This window comes from Ostrea edulis, chromosome 7 (assembly GCF_947568905.1).
Source record: "Ostrea edulis chromosome 7, xbOstEdul1.1, whole genome shotgun sequence".
In the NCBI taxonomy this organism is placed as follows: Eukaryota; Metazoa; Mollusca; class Bivalvia; order Ostreida; family Ostreidae; genus Ostrea; species Ostrea edulis.
Genome location: NC_079170.1, coordinates 1175440 through 1196564, shown reverse-complemented (window position 1 = coordinate 1196564; position 21125 = coordinate 1175440). Strand labels below are relative to the sequence as shown.

At 35.8% G+C, this 21125-nt stretch overlaps 1 protein-coding gene across 4 annotated transcripts; it reads left to right on the top strand.

Moving 5' to 3' along the window:
* Positions 1 to 596: 596 nt before the first annotated feature.
* On the top strand, positions 597 to 18889 carry LOC125667229 (uncharacterized). Of its 4 annotated transcripts, none has more exons than XR_008796447.1 (3): positions 597 to 680; positions 1007 to 1142; positions 2005 to 2094. XR_008796447.1 is itself a non-coding variant. In XM_056142990.1 (3 exons), exon 3 carries the CDS (start codon positions 18065 to 18067, stop codon positions 18872 to 18874), a length of 810 nt encoding a protein of 269 aa, XP_055998965.1. In that variant the 5' UTR covers positions 597 to 680; positions 1007 to 1142; positions 17843 to 18064; the 3' UTR covers positions 18875 to 18889. The 4 variants fall into 4 exon arrangements, 2 of the variants coding, with proteins under 2 accessions (XP_055998965.1, XP_055998966.1); XM_056142990.1 differs by lacking the exon at positions 2005 to 2094 and adding an exon at positions 17843 to 18889; XR_008796448.1 differs by lacking the exon at positions 1007 to 1142 and having other exon boundaries at positions 2005 to 2097.
* Positions 18890 to 21125: the final 2236 nt, after the last annotated feature.

Below are 21125 nucleotides of genomic sequence, written 5' to 3'. Positions count from 1 at the left end.
TTGAAATAATTAAATACAAATGTAATTATTACTTTAATATATAATATCTATTATAGGGCAACTTTCATTGAATTCAATATTTGGTGACAAAATGACCGCTAATTCCCATTAAGACAAGAAGATCGATTGAAGGGGGTGCGAGAAATGTTGCATATGTTCTATTATAGAAAATGTTGTGATGGATATATTGATATGGCTCTTTTATTCTAAATATTCAAGAAAAAGTCGTGAACTTTGGTACCCTTACTGTTTCAGTTCTAAAATTTTAAGAAAAAAGTTGTGAACTTCTGGCACACGATTCTGAAAACCAAAGAAAAAGTTGTGGTGCACTTCTGGCACACAGTTTTGATTCTGAATACCAAAGAAAAAGTTGTGGCGCACTTCTGGCACACTGTTTCATTTAGGAAAAGTTGTGGTGCACTTTTGGCACACTGTGCCACTAGTGGCACACTGTGTACTGCTAGTGGCACACTGTATGCCGCTAGCGGCATTAGCTGCACACTTCTGGCAAACAGCTCTGGCACACTGATTTGTTTGCCGCAAACTTGCAGCAAACTTGCGGCAAATTTGCAGCAAACTTTACATTTTGGTAAGGGTTGTTGACACCAAACAAGACACGCCATGATTAAACATTACAGGGAAGTGTAATGAGACCTTACTAGAGAAGTGTACTGCTACAGGTACCGTTATGATTAATTTCTGGAAGAATAGCTCGTCATCAAAATGTACCTTTTCTCCATGAATTTTATTATTAGAAATAATATGCAAATTATGTTAAAACGAAAGTTGGATAGTTGGTAAAATGGGTAGTAAAAATCGGGCCGGGCCGGGCCGGGCCGGGCCGGGCCACGTTGGTAATCCGAATTTTTTAGTTTTCTTCGTTACTTTATTTTCGTTTGATGTGAAACTTCTTAATCTTAATCTGGGTGATACATTGGGTCTTCGCTACAAAACGTACGGCATAATTTTGCTTCACTCTGAAAATATCAACGATTGTTTATTTCAGGTTGGTAAAATGGCAAGTGAGAAAAAATACATTTTTCTGTGATTACGACTGATATATGTTACACAACAATGAAACCAGTCATAATTTAGATAAATATTATGACAATTTATCACCAAAATGCTGCAGTACCAGTTATGTGAGTCTTATATATTTAATATTTACGATTTATTAAAACCCGGGTCAAAAGGAAACCGGACACGGGTAACCCATGGCCGAATATTAAAATTCCGAATAAACTGAAGGTGTTAGCTGTCACTTTCATCTTCGACGCATCCCGAACGTAATTCAGCTTCCCATCAATTACTAATTATGAATGGATATCACTTTGATCTCACAATTACGGTTAATTAATCAAAAACAGTAGCAACTAAATCGGAATAAATAACGCCGGCCCGGGTCAACCGCATACGGTTTCCTCTTGGCCCGGGTGTGGAAAAATCGCCGATAAGTAAAATAAAAGGCATCGAAATAGTCAAATAATGCATTGAGTATCAAATTCAACTCTCTATGAATTGAAAAAAAATTGCAAGGTTTTCAGCAGTAGGTGCATAGTTTACAGAAAATATGCAATAATGTGTGTACTGGTCTCGCTACCCATTTTACAAACCAGATTTCATACAATCATTGCATTCTTTATCTGTAAGTAATATTATGTGCTAAATTTTGTACCGAAGTCTAAATGTATCATTAAGAATATATTCTGTAAGTTTCAAAACAAGCAAAGGTATATCATTGAAGAAAACTAAAGAAATCGGTTTACGAAGGTGACTCGGCCCGCCCGGCCCGGTTTTTACTACCCATTTTACCAACTATCCGAAAGTTGGAATCTCCTGACCAGCTTTATCTTAAAGGGACTGATTCACGAATTTCCCCAAATTTTGCTTTTTACTTTAAATGATCAAAATCTACAGTCTAATATGTTTAGAAGGTTTCACAAAAAATTTAGGTTATTTATCATGTCAGAAGCTCATTATAGAGAGTTTATTATTTGTTTACAGTCTTCGACGTTAACCAGTGGCCCGATGGCCGAGGCCAGTAAAATCGGGATCGGGCTTCTTAAAATATTGAACCCAGGAGTCCGGCGGGCCTATTTCAAGGTATCACACCGGTAATTATTTTCACTATATATTACTATAGAGGGGAAAAAATCATTAAAAATCAGTTTACAAAATTGATGCCGAATAACGCAGTCAGACACGTTCTATGTTACCTATCTCGTCTGCCGACACCAGAAAAACAACACCCTACGCGGCATTTTCGAAAAAAAATTACCCGCAAACAGGACTACCCTCAAATCCACGTGTTTTTCACATGTGTGTAAACAGCCGGAGTGCACCTCAGGAAGTAGCCTCAGCTACCAACAGCAAATAGTTCCTTTGTATACACTTGATTATTTCTACAAATTACACAAAATTTCCTAATCAGGGGTACAAAAATTAAGAGAAAAGAAGAAGAGGAAATGAGAAAAATCGCGCAAGGAAAAAAAATATTTCTTTAAATATATGGAACTACAATTGACTAAGTTCATTTTGATTGGACAATTACCGGTGTGATACCTTGAAGACAACTAAATCTTCATCAAAAAATGTCAAATTTGCACAGCAGGTGCCCGTTTTATTCATCAGTAGTATACCCCATGCACACAGCGATCGGAGCAAGATAACTGACGTAACTGGTGATTTACTTCCCCTGGGGACTATCGTGATTTCTGCCTGTTTCATCAGTGAAATATGAGGCGCGTGTGGTACTTTTTAAATTGAAATAACTTTGTATAAAATCAAGATATTTCCGCAAAAATGGTTTCATTGGAAAGAAGAATGATGAAATTTGCTATTTTAATCACTTATTAATCCTAAATTTATTTATACATTTTTTTAAATTGCTAATTATTTCAAATTTCATATGAGTGAGATCTTTGGTTTTGTGAAAATATTCATTTTTCGGTACTATAATGGAATCTGCATCTGGTCAATTTGGTATCCTAGAAGAGCCCATTAATTACGCTTAACAGATTAAACCAAGTTGATACTCACGGGTGATTAGTGTTTCAGATAATGGCCCCCTGATCTGGCAGGGGTTGTGCGTATTTAGCCTTTCTTGAAAGCAAGGGTAACACATTAAGAAGACTAAATACTGATTAAAACAAATAAATAAGACTAAAGTCTGACTGGATAATATGACGTTTTTAAACGTGTACACAAATCATACAGAATCATCCATGTAACTGTTCATTACAAAAAATTTAAGCTAAAACATGTCCTAAATTTTGGTTCTAAAGAAGATGTAGGTCAAATATCAAGGGCGCTAGGTATAGTGACGTTGAATTGCAAGTGTTCAAAATGCTCAAAACGGTAAGAATATCTAGTGACAAACTTGATATGCAGGACAGAACACAAATTTTTGGTCAACGCTTTAGAAGCCGGCAATAGAATTATGGCCTACGTCGTCAGAGCCTTGATATCCTGCTACGGAGGGGACTGTCGTAAATCGTGCCAGAAATATTACCTCGCGTGTTGGGCCCTTAAAACGAATAATTTGATATCTTCTGTGTTAAGGAGACATTTTGATGTTCATATGAGTGACTTTGACGGGCATTTACCATGAATTATCTGAATTTCTCTTTATGACATAAAATTAAAAATAAAATAAAATTTCTAAACTCTACGCAGAAATACGAAATCTCTTAATTGGGTTAATTTACAATAAGGACATTGAATCAAGAAGTCATAGAGTTATGTATGATGCTTATGAATGTCAAGGAAAGTCAATCTAACAGTTGCGCAAGGCAGGAGGAGGGGGGTGGGGTTATTGTGCAATATGCGTATTGTAAAATCGATGGGAAATTTTGATACGTCTTTTGGATGTGTTAAGTGTTAAAACCGTCGGTGTATGCTATATAGATGGGTGTTTATACAAATATTTACGATTTTCTAGCTGTATAAGACAAAAAATACGTTGTTGATACGTATTTAGATGTAATTGAAATTTCGCATTGTGTATTGCGTCATGTTTCTTGAATGACCTATTAAACCACCGTTTTGTTTTTCAAACCTCTTGTTTTGATATCCAGTGCTGATTTTGAGCCGATGAAAAGGGAAAGGACTGAGAAAAACGGGAAATTCTGAAATTCATGACTTCCTTCAAGGTATCACACCGGTAATTATTTTCACTATATATTACTATAGAGGGGAAAAAATCATTAAAAATCAGTTTACAAAATTGATGCCGAATAACGCAGTCAGACACGTTCTATGTTACCTATCTCGTCTGCCGACACCAGAAAAACAACACCCTACGCGGCATTTTCGAAAAAAAATTACCCGCAAACAGGACTACCCTCAAATCCACGTGTTTTTCACATGTGTGTAAACAGCCGGAGTGCACCTCAGGAAGTAGCCTCAGCTACCAACAGCAAATAGTTCCTTTGTATACACTTGATTATTTCTACAAATTACACAAAATTTCCTAATCAGGGGTACAAAAATTAAGAGAAAAGAAGAAGAGGAAATGAGAAAAATCGCGCAAGGAAAAAAAATATTTCTTTAAATATATGGAACTACAATTGACTAAGTTCATTTTGATTGGACAATTACCGGTGTGATACCTTGAAGACAACTAAATCTTCATCAAAAAATGTCAAATTTGCACAGCAGGTGCCCGTTTTATTCATCAGTAGTATACCCCATGCACACAGCGATCGGAGCAAGATAACTGACGTAACTGGTGATTTACTTCCCCTGGGGACTATCGTGATTTCTGCCTGTTTCATCAGTGAAATATGAGGCGCGTGTGGTACTTTTTAAATTGAAATAACTTTGTATAAAATCAAGATATTTCCGCAAAAATGGTTTCATTGGAAAGAAGAATGATGAAATTTGCTATTTTAATCACTTATTAATCCTAAATTTATTTATACATTTTTTTAAATTGCTAATTATTTCAAATTTCATATGAGTGAGATCTTTGGTTTTGTGAAAATATTCATTTTTCGGTACTATAATGGAATCTGCATCTGGTCAATTTGGTATCCTAGAAGAGCCCATTAATTACGCTTAACAGATTAAACCAAGTTGATACTCACGGGTGATTAGTGTTTCAGATAATGGCCCCCTGATCTGGCAGGGGTTGTGCGTATTTAGCCTTTCTTGAAAGCAAGGGTAACACATTAAGAAGACTAAATACTGATTAAAACAAATAAATAAGACTAAAGTCTGACTGGATAATATGACGTTTTTAAACGTGTACACAAATCATACAGAATCATCCATGTAACTGTTCATTACAAAAAATTTAAGCTAAAACATGTCCTAAATTTTGGTTCTAAAGAAGATGTAGGTCAAATATCAAGGGCGCTAGGTATAGTGACGTTGAATTGCAAGTGTTCAAAATGCTCAAAACGGTAAGAATATCTAGTGACAAACTTGATATGCAGGACAGAACACAAATTTTTGGTCAACGCTTTAGAAGCCGGCAATAGAATTATGGCCTACGTCGTCAGAGCCTTGATATCCTGCTACGGAGGGGACTGTCGTAAATCGTGCCAGAAATATTACCTCGCGTGTTGGGCCCTTAAAACGAATAATTTGATATCTTCTGTGTTAAGGAGACATTTTGATGTTCATATGAGTGACTTTGACGGGCATTTACCATGAATTATCTGAATTTCTCTTTATGACATAAAATTAAAAATAAAATAAAATTTCTAAACTCTACGCAGAAATACGAAATCTCTTAATTGGGTTAATTTACAATAAGGACATTGAATCAAGAAGTCATAGAGTTATGTATGATGCTTATGAATGTCAAGGAAAGTCAATCTAACAGTTGCGCAAGGCAGGAGGAGGGGGGTGGGGTTATTGTGCAATATGCGTATTGTAAAATCGATGGGAAATTTTGATACGTCTTTTGGATGTGTTAAGTGTTAAAACCGTCGGTGTATGCTATATAGATGGGTGTTTATACAAATATTTACGATTTTCTAGCTGTATAAGACAAAAAATACGTTGTTGATACGTATTTAGATGTAATTGAAATTTCGCATTGTGTATTGCGTCATGTTTCTTGAATGACCTATTAAACCACCGTTTTGTTTTTCAAACCTCTTGTTTTGATATCCAGTGCTGATTTTGAGCCGATGAAAAGGGAAAGGACTGAGAAAAACGGGAAATTCTGAAATTCATGACTTCCTTCAAGGTATCACACCGGTAATTATTTTCACTATATATTACTATAGAGGGGAAAAAATCATTAAAAATCAGTTTACAAAATTGATGCCGAATAACGCAGTCAGACACGTTCTATGTTACCTATCTCGTCTGCCGACACCAGAAAAACAACACCCTACGCGGCATTTTCGAAAAAAAATTACCCGCAAACAGGACTACCCTCAAATCCACGTGTTTTTCACATGTGTGTAAACAGCCGGAGTGCACCTCAGGAAGTAGCCTCAGCTACCAACAGCAAATAGTTCCTTTGTATACACTTGATTATTTCTACAAATTACACAAAATTTCCTAATCAGGGGTACAAAAATTAAGAGAAAAGAAGAAGAGGAAATGAGAAAAATCGCGCAAGGAAAAAAAATATTTCTTTAAATATATGGAACTACAATTGACTAAGTTCATTTTGATTGGACAATTACCGGTGTGATACCTTGAAGACAACTAAATCTTCATCAAAAAATGTCAAATTTGCACAGCAGGTGCCCGTTTTATTCATCAGTAGTATACCCCATGCACACAGCGATCGGAGCAAGATAACTGACGTAACTGGTGATTTACTTCCCCTGGGGACTATCGTGATTTCTGCCTGTTTCATCAGTGAAATATGAGGCGCGTGTGGTACTTTTTAAATTGAAATAACTTTGTATAAAATCAAGATATTTCCGCAAAAATGGTTTCATTGGAAAGAAGAATGATGAAATTTGCTATTTTAATCACTTATTAATCCTAAATTTATTTATACATTTTTTTAAATTGCTAATTATTTCAAATTTCATATGAGTGAGATCTTTGGTTTTGTGAAAATATTCATTTTTCGGTACTATAATGGAATCTGCATCTGGTCAATTTGGTATCCTAGAAGAGCCCATTAATTACGCTTAACAGATTAAACCAAGTTGATACTCACGGGTGATTAGTGTTTCAGATAATGGCCCCCTGATCTGGCAGGGGTTGTGCGTATTTAGCCTTTCTTGAAAGCAAGGGTAACACATTAAGAAGACTAAATACTGATTAAAACAAATAAATAAGACTAAAGTCTGACTGGATAATATGACGTTTTTAAACGTGTACACAAATCATACAGAATCATCCATGTAACTGTTCATTACAAAAAATTTAAGCTAAAACATGTCCTAAATTTTGGTTCTAAAGAAGATGTAGGTCAAATATCAAGGGCGCTAGGTATAGTGACGTTGAATTGCAAGTGTTCAAAATGCTCAAAACGGTAAGAATATCTAGTGACAAACTTGATATGCAGGACAGAACACAAATTTTTGGTCAACGCTTTAGAAGCCGGCAATAGAATTATGGCCTACGTCGTCAGAGCCTTGATATCCTGCTACGGAGGGGACTGTCGTAAATCGTGCCAGAAATATTACCTCGCGTGTTGGGCCCTTAAAACGAATAATTTGATATCTTCTGTGTTAAGGAGACATTTTGATGTTCATATGAGTGACTTTGACGGGCATTTACCATGAATTATCTGAATTTCTCTTTATGACATAAAATTAAAAATAAAATAAAATTTCTAAACTCTACGCAGAAATACGAAATCTCTTAATTGGGTTAATTTACAATAAGGACATTGAATCAAGAAGTCATAGAGTTATGTATGATGCTTATGAATGTCAAGGAAAGTCAATCTAACAGTTGCGCAAGGCAGGAGGAGGGGGGTGGGGTTATTGTGCAATATGCGTATTGTAAAATCGATGGGAAATTTTGATACGTCTTTTGGATGTGTTAAGTGTTAAAACCGTCGGTGTATGCTATATAGATGGGTGTTTATACAAATATTTACGATTTTCTAGCTGTATAAGACAAAAAATACGTTGTTGATACGTATTTAGATGTAATTGAAATTTCGCATTGTGTATTGCGTCATGTTTCTTGAATGACCTATTAAACCACCGTTTTGTTTTTCAAACCTCTTGTTTTGATATCCAGTGCTGATTTTGAGCCGATGAAAAGGGAAAGGACTGAGAAAAACGGGAAATTCTGAAATTCATGACTTCCTTCAAGGTATCACACCGGTAATTATTTTCACTATATATTACTATAGAGGGGAAAAAATCATTAAAAATCAGTTTACAAAATTGATGCCGAATAACGCAGTCAGACACGTTCTATGTTACCTATCTCGTCTGCCGACACCAGAAAAACAACACCCTACGCGGCATTTTCGAAAAAAAATTACCCGCAAACAGGACTACCCTCAAATCCACGTGTTTTTCACATGTGTGTAAACAGCCGGAGTGCACCTCAGGAAGTAGCCTCAGCTACCAACAGCAAATAGTTCCTTTGTATACACTTGATTATTTCTACAAATTACACAAAATTTCCTAATCAGGGGTACAAAAATTAAGAGAAAAGAAGAAGAGGAAATGAGAAAAATCGCGCAAGGAAAAAAAATATTTCTTTAAATATATGGAACTACAATTGACTAAGTTCATTTTGATTGGACAATTACCGGTGTGATACCTTGAAGACAACTAAATCTTCATCAAAAAATGTCAAATTTGCACAGCAGGTGCCCGTTTTATTCATCAGTAGTATACCCCATGCACACAGCGATCGGAGCAAGATAACTGACGTAACTGGTGATTTACTTCCCCTGGGGACTATCGTGATTTCTGCCTGTTTCATCAGTGAAATATGAGGCGCGTGTGGTACTTTTTAAATTGAAATAACTTTGTATAAAATCAAGATATTTCCGCAAAAATGGTTTCATTGGAAAGAAGAATGATGAAATTTGCTATTTTAATCACTTATTAATCCTAAATTTATTTATACATTTTTTTAAATTGCTAATTATTTCAAATTTCATATGAGTGAGATCTTTGGTTTTGTGAAAATATTCATTTTTCGGTACTATAATGGAATCTGCATCTGGTCAATTTGGTATCCTAGAAGAGCCCATTAATTACGCTTAACAGATTAAACCAAGTTGATACTCACGGGTGATTAGTGTTTCAGATAATGGCCCCCTGATCTGGCAGGGGTTGTGCGTATTTAGCCTTTCTTGAAAGCAAGGGTAACACATTAAGAAGACTAAATACTGATTAAAACAAATAAATAAGACTAAAGTCTGACTGGATAATATGACGTTTTTAAACGTGTACACAAATCATACAGAATCATCCATGTAACTGTTCATTACAAAAAATTTAAGCTAAAACATGTCCTAAATTTTGGTTCTAAAGAAGATGTAGGTCAAATATCAAGGGCGCTAGGTATAGTGACGTTGAATTGCAAGTGTTCAAAATGCTCAAAACGGTAAGAATATCTAGTGACAAACTTGATATGCAGGACAGAACACAAATTTTTGGTCAACGCTTTAGAAGCCGGCAATAGAATTATGGCCTACGTCGTCAGAGCCTTGATATCCTGCTACGGAGGGGACTGTCGTAAATCGTGCCAGAAATATTACCTCGCGTGTTGGGCCCTTAAAACGAATAATTTGATATCTTCTGTGTTAAGGAGACATTTTGATGTTCATATGAGTGACTTTGACGGGCATTTACCATGAATTATCTGAATTTCTCTTTATGACATAAAATTAAAAATAAAATAAAATTTCTAAACTCTACGCAGAAATACGAAATCTCTTAATTGGGTTAATTTACAATAAGGACATTGAATCAAGAAGTCATAGAGTTATGTATGATGCTTATGAATGTCAAGGAAAGTCAATCTAACAGTTGCGCAAGGCAGGAGGAGGGGGGTGGGGTTATTGTGCAATATGCGTATTGTAAAATCGATGGGAAATTTTGATACGTCTTTTGGATGTGTTAAGTGTTAAAACCGTCGGTGTATGCTATATAGATGGGTGTTTATACAAATATTTACGATTTTCTAGCTGTATAAGACAAAAAATACGTTGTTGATACGTATTTAGATGTAATTGAAATTTCGCATTGTGTATTGCGTCATGTTTCTTGAATGACCTATTAAACCACCGTTTTGTTTTTCAAACCTCTTGTTTTGATATCCAGTGCTGATTTTGAGCCGATGAAAAGGGAAAGGACTGAGAAAAACGGGAAATTCTGAAATTCATGACTTCCTTCAAGGTATCACACCGGTAATTATTTTCACTATATATTACTATAGAGGGGAAAAAATCATTAAAAATCAGTTTACAAAATTGATGCCGAATAACGCAGTCAGACACGTTCTATGTTACCTATCTCGTCTGCCGACACCAGAAAAACAACACCCTACGCGGCATTTTCGAAAAAAAATTACCCGCAAACAGGACTACCCTCAAATCCACGTGTTTTTCACATGTGTGTAAACAGCCGGAGTGCACCTCAGGAAGTAGCCTCAGCTACCAACAGCAAATAGTTCCTTTGTATACACTTGATTATTTCTACAAATTACACAAAATTTCCTAATCAGGGGTACAAAAATTAAGAGAAAAGAAGAAGAGGAAATGAGAAAAATCGCGCAAGGAAAAAAAATATTTCTTTAAATATATGGAACTACAATTGACTAAGTTCATTTTGATTGGACAATTACCGGTGTGATACCTATAATGTTTTCTTTTATGTTCTGTATATATTACAAATAAAGCGTGAGATTGACTCAGACTTTGTCATGACTTAGTAGTCAAATTTCGCATAGAAAAACGATCAACCATGCTGCCTTTTCTGAAATATAGGGAGGGGGCTCGTCCGGGAAATTCAAAACCACCCAAGCATATTTCACAATAACAACCATCAGATCATACGAGGAGAAAAGAACGAAAATTTATGCCCCATTAGACAGAGGGTAGGCCTTGGCTAAGATTTGATTCTGGAGAAAACAAAATGTTATGTACGTGGTGCATACAAAACAAAGTAGAACATGAGCTGCTGATGTCATCTGCGAGATTAAGGAAAGTCCGTGCTTTTACGTATCCGGTTTTAAATTTTAAACACCGACTAGAAAGTTCCAGTTATAACTTCTTTGTTTGATGTTTCTGGTTTACGAGAACTGTACGAGTCAAATTTAGCATTCAAATGTGAATCTTAGATATATTTACCATGAATTATTATAGTGTGAAGTCCTCACTAGCTCCAATGGTACAAAGCAATGTAATATCTACATTGAAAGGCTCATAGGCTTAAAAGGCTCATAGCTTGCAATCTAAGCCTGAACAAGTTAAAAATCATACACAGTGGAATTCAAACTGAATTTTAGGGAATGTGTTTGGTTCAAAGAAACCCAGAATTATAAATCCTCAGAAAATCATCAGCAAAGTTGTTGAATATTTGAACTTTTCTTCACAAGTACTTTCAAGAAACAAAATTATTTGTACATGAGCTGTAGTTGCTAGAATCTACATATATGTTACACTATATTTATTTTTTCTATAAGTATGAGATAGCATGTATGTATTTTTATGTATTATATGATTGATAGCCAAACAAAAAAAGAATAACACACACACCCAAAAAATTGTGAGAAAAAGGAAGGGGTGGGGGTTCACCCCCCCACCCCCCCCCCCCACCCCACTCCTTGTGTTCTAATTGTCTGGTAGGACAAAATTTTCAGTATGTTTTACATACATATATATTGTCATATTCTGTTAATCTTGATTTTAAGACTGTATTTGCTGTTACAATTTACTATTTTCAAAGTGTGCAAAGAATAATTGTAAAACTTGAATTTAAAAATGGGGGTTTACATATTCAAGAGACCATTTTGCAAAATATCTCTGGTCAACAATAGTAAAATATGTTTTTTTGTTAACCTTAGATATAATTCTAAATATTTTAAAAGAAAAACTGGCATGTAAACAATTTAGATTTTGAGAAGTTTTCAAAATTGCGATATTCTGTGATTTTTTTCTGAAGGATGTGAGCAGATTAAACAGCAATTGTTTATATTTTCAATTGAATATCTTTAAAAATTCTCTCAGTAAATGAATAGCTATTGGTTTTTATATATTATAGCTTAATATGATGCGCTTTGGTGCATATTTTTAATAAAACATGAGATGATGCATTCTTGTGTTAGAATTTGGCTTTTGCATTTGGGGGTATATGTGCTCTGTAGCACATAGTATAAAAATAAACCTGCAAAGGTGTGTCTTATATGGGCTTTTTAGTTAGTTTATGAGTTGTTAAAGTTATTTAAATGAAGAAAAAAAATTGATTGACAGAAATTTATAATAGTATTTACCTACTTTAATATGTTGAAAAATAAAATAAGATAATCCTTTTAATGTCAGTTGTTCTCTGACTATGATCATCTTGACCTGTATTTTCCTACAGTAGAACTGTGCATGTATCTATAGAGTAGAATAAACATGCAGCACCTTGCAAATGACAAGTGCTCAAATTAGAAAAAAACATTTTGGGCCTGTAAAATATTGTTCGGGCTTGCACAATTATTATACTGGGAGGCCCGAAGGGCCTATGCTTCACAAAGTTTTTCGTGAAGACTGTTGTTTTGAAAACAAAGATTGAGGTGTGTTATTGTTTACGAGGTTTTCAAAACAAATGAATATTGAACTAAGTTTATTATATCTATCACTTCTCATGTATACTTTAGGTAAAATGTGTGATTTAAAAGTTAAAATTTGTGATTATACAAAATGAAGATGCTTTAAATTACATAATTGGCATTTCACTGACTGTTTACAAATGTACATATTAAGACCCGAGTCTTTGTTTACATAACACAGAATGAAAGCTAAACTATTTCTCTTATCTTTGCATTCCGGCAGTCCAAATTAGTTTTATTTTTAATTTTTAACATCAAAAATGAAAAAGATATTTCTTTCGAAAAACGTGAACCAGTCCCTTTATATTAAGGGGCGTATAGAACTACTCCATGTACAGTGGCGTGCATATTACCTTCTTCTTGCAAAGATTATCAATGGTTGAAGACGAGTACTGTTTAGCTTTCAAATCTTCACACTTATGGCCCAGTGGTTTTTGAGAAGAAGACTTTAAAAGCTTAAGGACCACATTGGAAATAAGCCATATATATGGCTTTCATGGGTTACATTGTTTCCTTGGCATTGGCATTTACATTGATTTATTCACGGTGCTCTTAAAGTCAAATAGCTGTTAAAATTTACGTTTTTATCTGGTGTCTAACAACAACTTTTGTTTTAACTATGCGTTCCTCTCTGATATTGTCTTGTTTTTATATTGTATATGTGCCTATTCATAAATAAACTTTAAAAAACATTGAATTCCATCTTTTCCAGAACCACTGGGTCAATTTTAACTAAACTTAGCACAAACCATTCTTGGGTAAAGGGGATTCAAGTTTGTTCAAATGAAGGACCATGTCTACTTGAAAGGGGAGATAATCACAAAAATGCAAAAATAGGGTGGGGTGATTTAAAAATCTTAGAACTCAAGAGCCACGTACTTGGCTAGAAAAGCTGAAATTTACATGAAAGCTTCTTGACATAGTGGAGATTCAAGTTTGTCAAAATCATGATTCCCGGGGGTAGGGTGGGGCCACAATAGGGGGTCAATTATTTGTTTGCAAATATACAGGGAAAATCTTTTTAAGTCTTCTTCTCAAAACCCACTGGGTCATAAGAGTGGAGATTTACCTGAAAGCTTCCTGTTATAAAGTAAGTTCAAGTTTGTTCACATCATGACCACTGGGGTAAGGTGGGGCTACAATAGGGGATCCAACTTTTACATGCTGATATATAGGAAAATCATTTGCAGAACTAGTAGGCCAATTTAAACCAAACTTGACACAGATAATCCTTGGATGACGGGGTTTCATCATTCAGGTTTATACAAATGAAGGACAATTCCTCATTCAAAGGGAAGATAATCATAAAAATGCAAAAATATGTTGAGGCCATTTAAGAATCTTTTCAAGAACCATTGAGGCAGAAAAGCTGAAATTTACATCAAAGATTCCTGACGTATAGGAAGTTCACATTTGTGAAAATCATGATCCCCGGGGGTAGGGTGGCGCCACAATATGGGACCACAGTTTTACATGTGCATTATATATATGGAAAATCTTTAAGTCTTCTTCTCAAGAACCAATGGGTCACAAGAGTGGTGCTTTACCTGGAAGCTTCCTGTTATAAAGTAGATTCAAGTTTGTTCAGATCATGGCTCCAGGGGGGTATGATTGGGGCCACAATAGGGGATCAAATTTTACATACAAATGTATCTTTGAAAATCTTCTTCACAAGAACCACTGAGCCAGACAGTTTATATTTATATGAAAGCTTCCTGATGTAGTGCAGATTGAAGTTTGTTAAAACCATCATCCCCAGGGTTAGGGTGGGGCCACTATAGGGGAACAAAGTTTACATACAAATATATAGGAAACAAACAAGTTGATGGTACAGGGATTTCAACAGTCTCGATTGAAGTCAGCATTTCGCAAATTCTATGGTCGTTATAACGATCTAGTTCGTCAATACAACCTATCATTGGGTCAAATGCTGTCTGACGTGTTTCGTACCGATTGTTAAGCCGTTCTTGGCACACTGATTTGACTGCGGATAACTCCGTTTACCTGATCAGGATATGGGGCGCACGGCGGGTGTGACCGGTCAACAGGGGATGCTTACTCCTCCTAGGCACCTGATCCCACCTCTGGTGTGTCCAGGGGTCCGTGTTTGCCCAACTATCTATTTTGTATTGCTTGTAGGAGTTATGAGATTGATCACTGTTCGTTATCTTCACCTTGCATATGGAAAATCTTTAAAATCATCTCAAGAACCACTGGGTCAGAAAAGTTTATATTTACAGGAACACTTTCTCACATAGTGTAGATTCCAGTTTGTAAAGCCACGTCCTTTGGGAAGGGGGGGGGGGGGTAGAGTGGGACCACTATAGGGGAAAAAACGTTTTACATACAACTAGTTCTAAATGTAACGGGAACCGTTACATATGTTCCCCAAACCTCCCCCAATTAAAAAGTGATGTCCTTGTGAATCTATAGCGAAAAATCATTTTATTTTAGCCTTTAATTACATGTAGTACGTTCAATATGGTCATTTCATTACCAAGAAATGAAAGAAAGCGTTGCACGTGCATACACGCGCACGCGTGTATGATTCCGAATTTTTGTTGATGTCGTTCAACAGGCATTTGTATCATATACCCACAGTATGAATTTCATAACGTTTCCACCAAATATAAGGGAGTTATAGCGATTTTAAAATCGTCCAATCAGAATTCAGCACACGTGCATCCACGTGCTTAGCAGTAATTCTAACCACAGCAATTTGTAAGGAGTACCAAGACACATCTAAATCCCTAATATCAATAGAATATGATGAAAAACAAAAATGTTATCGTCCTTTAAAAATTGAACATTTGAAAAATGTTGCACGCGCATGCGCGTGTGCGTTGGCATTTTTTGTTACACCAATATATAGATACACATATTGTCTACGTATGCTGTGAATATCATCTCATTCGCTTCATAAATAAGATAGTTACAAACGTTTTAGTATTATCCAAATAAAATGAAGCGCACGTGCAAATTGGTAATTTTGACCATGTCAAATCAGTTAAGGGTCTCAATATCTACCTATGATATGAATATCAAGCCATTTCAATGAACAACAAAAAAGTTAGACTGATTCCAAAGTTGGTGCACGTGCAGACAAAATAACTATTATTTTTCATATCTACAAATGATATGCTACCATCCTATTTAAGTTTCATATTGATCACTTTAATATTCTGATTTTCCATTTTTTGTACCAAAATTGCAGTGCACGTGCGCGTGCGTGCATGCACGTGCAGACAAAATGACTATACTATGCACATCTACAAACGCTATACTATCATCCTGGAAAGTTTCATATCGATCCCTTTTGTAGTTTCTGAGAACACTACCGACAAAAAAGTACCAGAGAATAAGAAGAAGAAACAGAGTAGAAACTTTGTTTGGGGAACATAAATATCTAGGGAAAATCTTCTCAAGAACCATTGAAAGTTTCCTGACATAGTGAAGTTTTACATAGAAAGATATAGGGAAAATCTTTAAAAATCTTCTTCTCAAGAACCAATGAGCCAGAAGAGCTGAGATTATCATGAAAGCTTCCTTACATATTCTAGATTCAAGTTTGTTCAAATCATGGCCCCTGAAGGTAGATTGGGGCCACGATAGTTTTACTTGAGAATAAATAGAGAAAATATTTGAAAATCATCTTCTCAAAAACCAATGAGCCAGAAGAGCTGAGATTTATATGAAAGCTTCCTGACACAGTGCAGATTCAAGTTTGTTCAAATCATGGCCCCCGGGGGTAGATTGGGGCCAGAATAGGGGATCAAAGTTTTACATAGAAATATATAGGGAAAATCTTTAAAACATTTCGTCTCAAGAGCCAATGAGTCAGAAGAGCTGACATTTACATGAACCTTCCTGACATAGTGCAGATTCAAGTTTGTTCAAATCATGGCCCCCGGGAGTAGGTTGGGGCCACAATAGGGGATCAAAGTTTTACATAGAAATATATAGGGAAAATCTTTAAAAATCTTCTCCTCAAGAACCAATGTGTCAGAGGAGCTGAAATTTATATGAAAGCTTCCTAACAGTGCAGATTTAAGTTTGTTCAAATCATGGTCCCGGGGGGTAGATTGAGGTCACAATAGGGGATCAAAGTTTTACATAGAAATATATAGGGAAAATATTCGTCTCAAGACCCAATGAGTCAGAAGAGCTGATATTTACATGAAAGCTTCCTGACATAGTGCAGATTTAAGTTTGTTCAAATTATGGCCCCCGGGGTAGGTTGGGGCCACAATAGGGGATCAAAGTTTTACATAGAAATATATAAGGAAAATCTTTAAAAATCTTCTCCTCAAGAACCAATGAGCCAGAAGTCCTGAAATTTATATGAAAGCTTCCTGACATGGTGTAGATGCAGATTTAAGTTTGTTCAAATCATGGCCTCCGGGGGAAGATTGGGACCACAATAAGGGATCAAAGAGTTTTATATAGAAATATATTGGGAAAATCTTTTAAAATCTTCTTCTCAACAGCCAATGAGCCAGAAGAGCTGACATTTACATGAAAGCTTCCTGGCATAGTGCCGATTCAGGTCTGTTCAAATCATGGTCCCCGGGGGTAGATTGGGGCCACAATAGGGGATTAAAGTTTTACATAGAAATATATTGGGAACATCTTTAAAAATCTTCTACTCAACAGCCAATGAGCCAGAAGAGCTGACATTTACATGAAAGCTTCCTGACATAGTGCAGATTCAAGTTTGTAAAATCATGGCCTCCAGGGGTAGGTTGGGGCCATAATAGGGACTAAGGTTTTACATGCAAATATATATGGAAAGTCTTCAGATATGGGCCAAGGTTACTCAGGTGAGCGATGTGGCCCATGGGCCTCTTGTTATGTTTACGTTATATTTTTCTTGTAGATACATGTATATTGCTCTCTAACAAAGAGTCAAAAAACCATTTTCAATTCACTTCATTTTATTTGAAACATTTGTCTGACTCTGTGACAGCTTTGAATTAAGATTTGGTGATATGTATGATTTATGACTATGTGTATGATTTTGTTTTATATAGCAGGTCTAAATATAACTCTTTAACTTGTATACTTACTTAATCAAAACTATAGTGAGACAATTAATACTTTTCATATTCTTTCACTGATTACTCTACAGAAAATGGAGGAATCCAATGAAGTGTCTGTGACCATGGAATACAGATCCCAAAACAAAGAATTCAGAAAACTTCCCCCCAAAGTCTGAGTATCACAACCTACATTTAGTCCGATAGACATTGAACAGCTTTACAAGTCACTGGGATCTTTGAGACCATTATCATTTACCACAAATGAAAATGGTTACACACTGAAGAAAGCAGAAACCTCACCCAAAGAACTGATGGATGAACCAGAACTCGTCGCTACAATAAATACTGGGTATAAAAACTTCCGCAGTGTTACCTGTCTGAGTGAAGAAGAATTCTGGACAAGTGCAAGAGTCAGTGATATGAAATGCTTTAATGTTCAAGGTACAGTTATCAATATAATCAAAACAAAATCAGGGAGATGTCCAAATGATATAGCAGTGACAAGTGATGGGGATCTAGTGTACTCTGATAATACAACAAACACTGTGAATAAAGTGAAGAGTGGACAGACAGAGGAGGTGATCAGACTAGCGGGCTGGACACCTCTCAATCTCTGTTTCACCTCCTCTGGTGATCTCCTGGTTACTGTGTACAGTGATTATCAAACACAATCCAAAGTTGTCCGTTACTCAGGTTCCACAGAGAAACAAACAATCCAGTATGATGATGAGGGTAAACCTCTATATTCAGGACATGCTACCATTAAATATATCAGTGAGAACAGAAACCTGGATATATGTGTGGCTGACACAGGAGCTGGTGCAGTAGTGGTGGTCAATCACGCCGGAAAACTTCGATTTAGATACACTGGTCATTCTTCTACTTCCAAAAACAAAGCATTCAGTGTCCATGGAATCACAACAGACAGTCAGAGTCAGATTCTGACAGCAGACTGTGATAACCACTGTATCCACATCCTGGACCAGAATGGACAGTTCCTCCGCTATATAGATAACTGTGATCTGAAGGACCCATTAGGTTTATGTGTGGACAAAAGTGACAATTTGTTTGTTGCTGAGTTTAATGGTGGAAATGTGAAGAAAATCAAATATCTACAATAAATACTATTATTTATAGGCAAGTTAAAATATTGAGGTAAATGATTAAAACTCGTTTAATCAGCCAGGATGCGCGGAGAGTGATGCGGAGATTGTGAGATCTCAACTTTAGACACTCCATCCCAGACTTAACTTCCTGTCTCATCTCTAGAAATTATCTGGATGACACTAGTTAGTTCTGTAATAATGGTAATGGATGTCCTACTTCTAAAACACAACAAACAAGGGGGTATATAGGAATCACTCTGTCTGTCTGTCCGTCCGTTCGTCTGTCTGTGCAGATTCGTGTCCGGGCCATAACTTCTTTGTTCTTTGACATAGGCATACCATATTTGGCACACAGGTGGATCACCATGAGACAATGTGTCGAGTACCTTATTGACCTCTATATGACGTTGACCCTTGACCTCAACCAGGCTCAATGTCAAAGTTAAAGGTCTTTTACAATAGATTCGTGTCAGGGCCATAACTTCTTTGTTCTTTGACATAGGCATACCATATTTGACACATGAGTGTATCACCATGAGACGATGTGTCATGACCTCTATATGACCTTGACCATTGACCTCAAGGTCAAAATTAAAGGTTTTGTACAATAGATTCATCTCCGGGCCATAATTTCTTTGTTCTTTGACATAGGCATACCTTATTTGACACATGAGTGTATCACCATGAGACGATGTGTTGGGTACCTTCATGACCTCATTATGACCATAAACTTTGACCTCAAGGTCAAAATTAAAGGTTTTTACAATGGATTCGTGTCAGGGCCATGACTTTTTTGTTCTTTGACATAGGCATACCATATTTGACACATAAGTGTATCACCATGAGACGATGTGTTGGGTACCTTCATGACCTCATTATGACCATAAACTTTGACCTCAAGGTCAAAATTGATTATAGGGTTTTTACATAGTCATACCATAAGACATGGATGTATCATCATGAGACTATGTGTCATGTACATTCATGACCTCTTTATGACCTTGGCATTTGATCTCAATGTCAAAATTATTAGTTTATACCATGGATTTGTGTTTGGACTATATCTTTGATTTTCTTCTACAAAGGCATACCATATTTTTACACTCAGGAAAGAGGTAATTTATACCTATTAACAACACCCTTTGGGAGATTGGGGTAAGTGGGGGGTATTCTTAGTGAGCATTGCTCACAGTACATCTTGTTGATAACAGATCTTACTGTGTGATTTTCTGACACAAATGAAGTCCTGTCCATCCTTTGGTAGACTTTTTTTTTCATACATTAGTTTTGTCTGATGGTATTGTTATACATCTTCCTAGATTTTTAGGAATTATTTTATTCCATACTATCATTCCATGTAAAGCTATTCACCTTTTTTCTGATTCACTTATTTAATCTAAATGAGACCTGTCTCTTTTCAATTTTTATGGCCCGCTATGAATATGGCCGGGGCATAGAGTGTTTGTCATGTCCGTCTTCCGTCCTTCCGTCTGTCCCTCCGTCACACTTGCGTTTAGCTCTGTGTTTAGCTCAGTTTCAAAGAAACTATTCAAGATATTTTCATCAAACCTTACATGCATTATGCATATTGGTATCATCTATTCAACGGCATCAATATTTTTGACCTTGACATTTCCTTTGACCTTGATCTAACTTTTCCATATTTGGTCTTTAGCTCAGTTTCAAAGCAACTATTGACAATATTTTTATGAAAACTCTTACACTGATACATAATGATGGTAGCTATTCAAATGTGGCATCTTTTATCACCTTGACCTTCCCTCTGACTTTGATCTCACTATTTTCTATTTTGGTGTTTAGCTCAGTTTCAAAGCAATTAATGATTTTTTTTGTCCTTTTGTGAATATGGCCAGGGCATATAGTAGAGGAGCGGATTTACAAATCTAATTTTAATTACATTGGTGTTTCATGTCAGTTTATGATATCCATGTATATAAATGAGGATCAACATTTCATGCAAGTATATTGTTTTCTTTTGTTAGAAGTCATTTTAAATAATGATAATCCTTCTATTGATATCTAGGCAACATTTAACCAATGCAAAATTGCTATCTGTCTTTATACCAATTTTCTTAGAATTTTGGTAAATTTTGATAATATTCAAAGTGAAATGAATAGGTGGTACTTGAGTTGAATAGTTTAAAGATAAAAACATTTTGAAAAAAGGTGACTTTTTCATTAGAACATTTTTGGTAAAAGGTGACCTTTTCATTAGAACATTTCACTTTGCAATAATGCTTTAGAC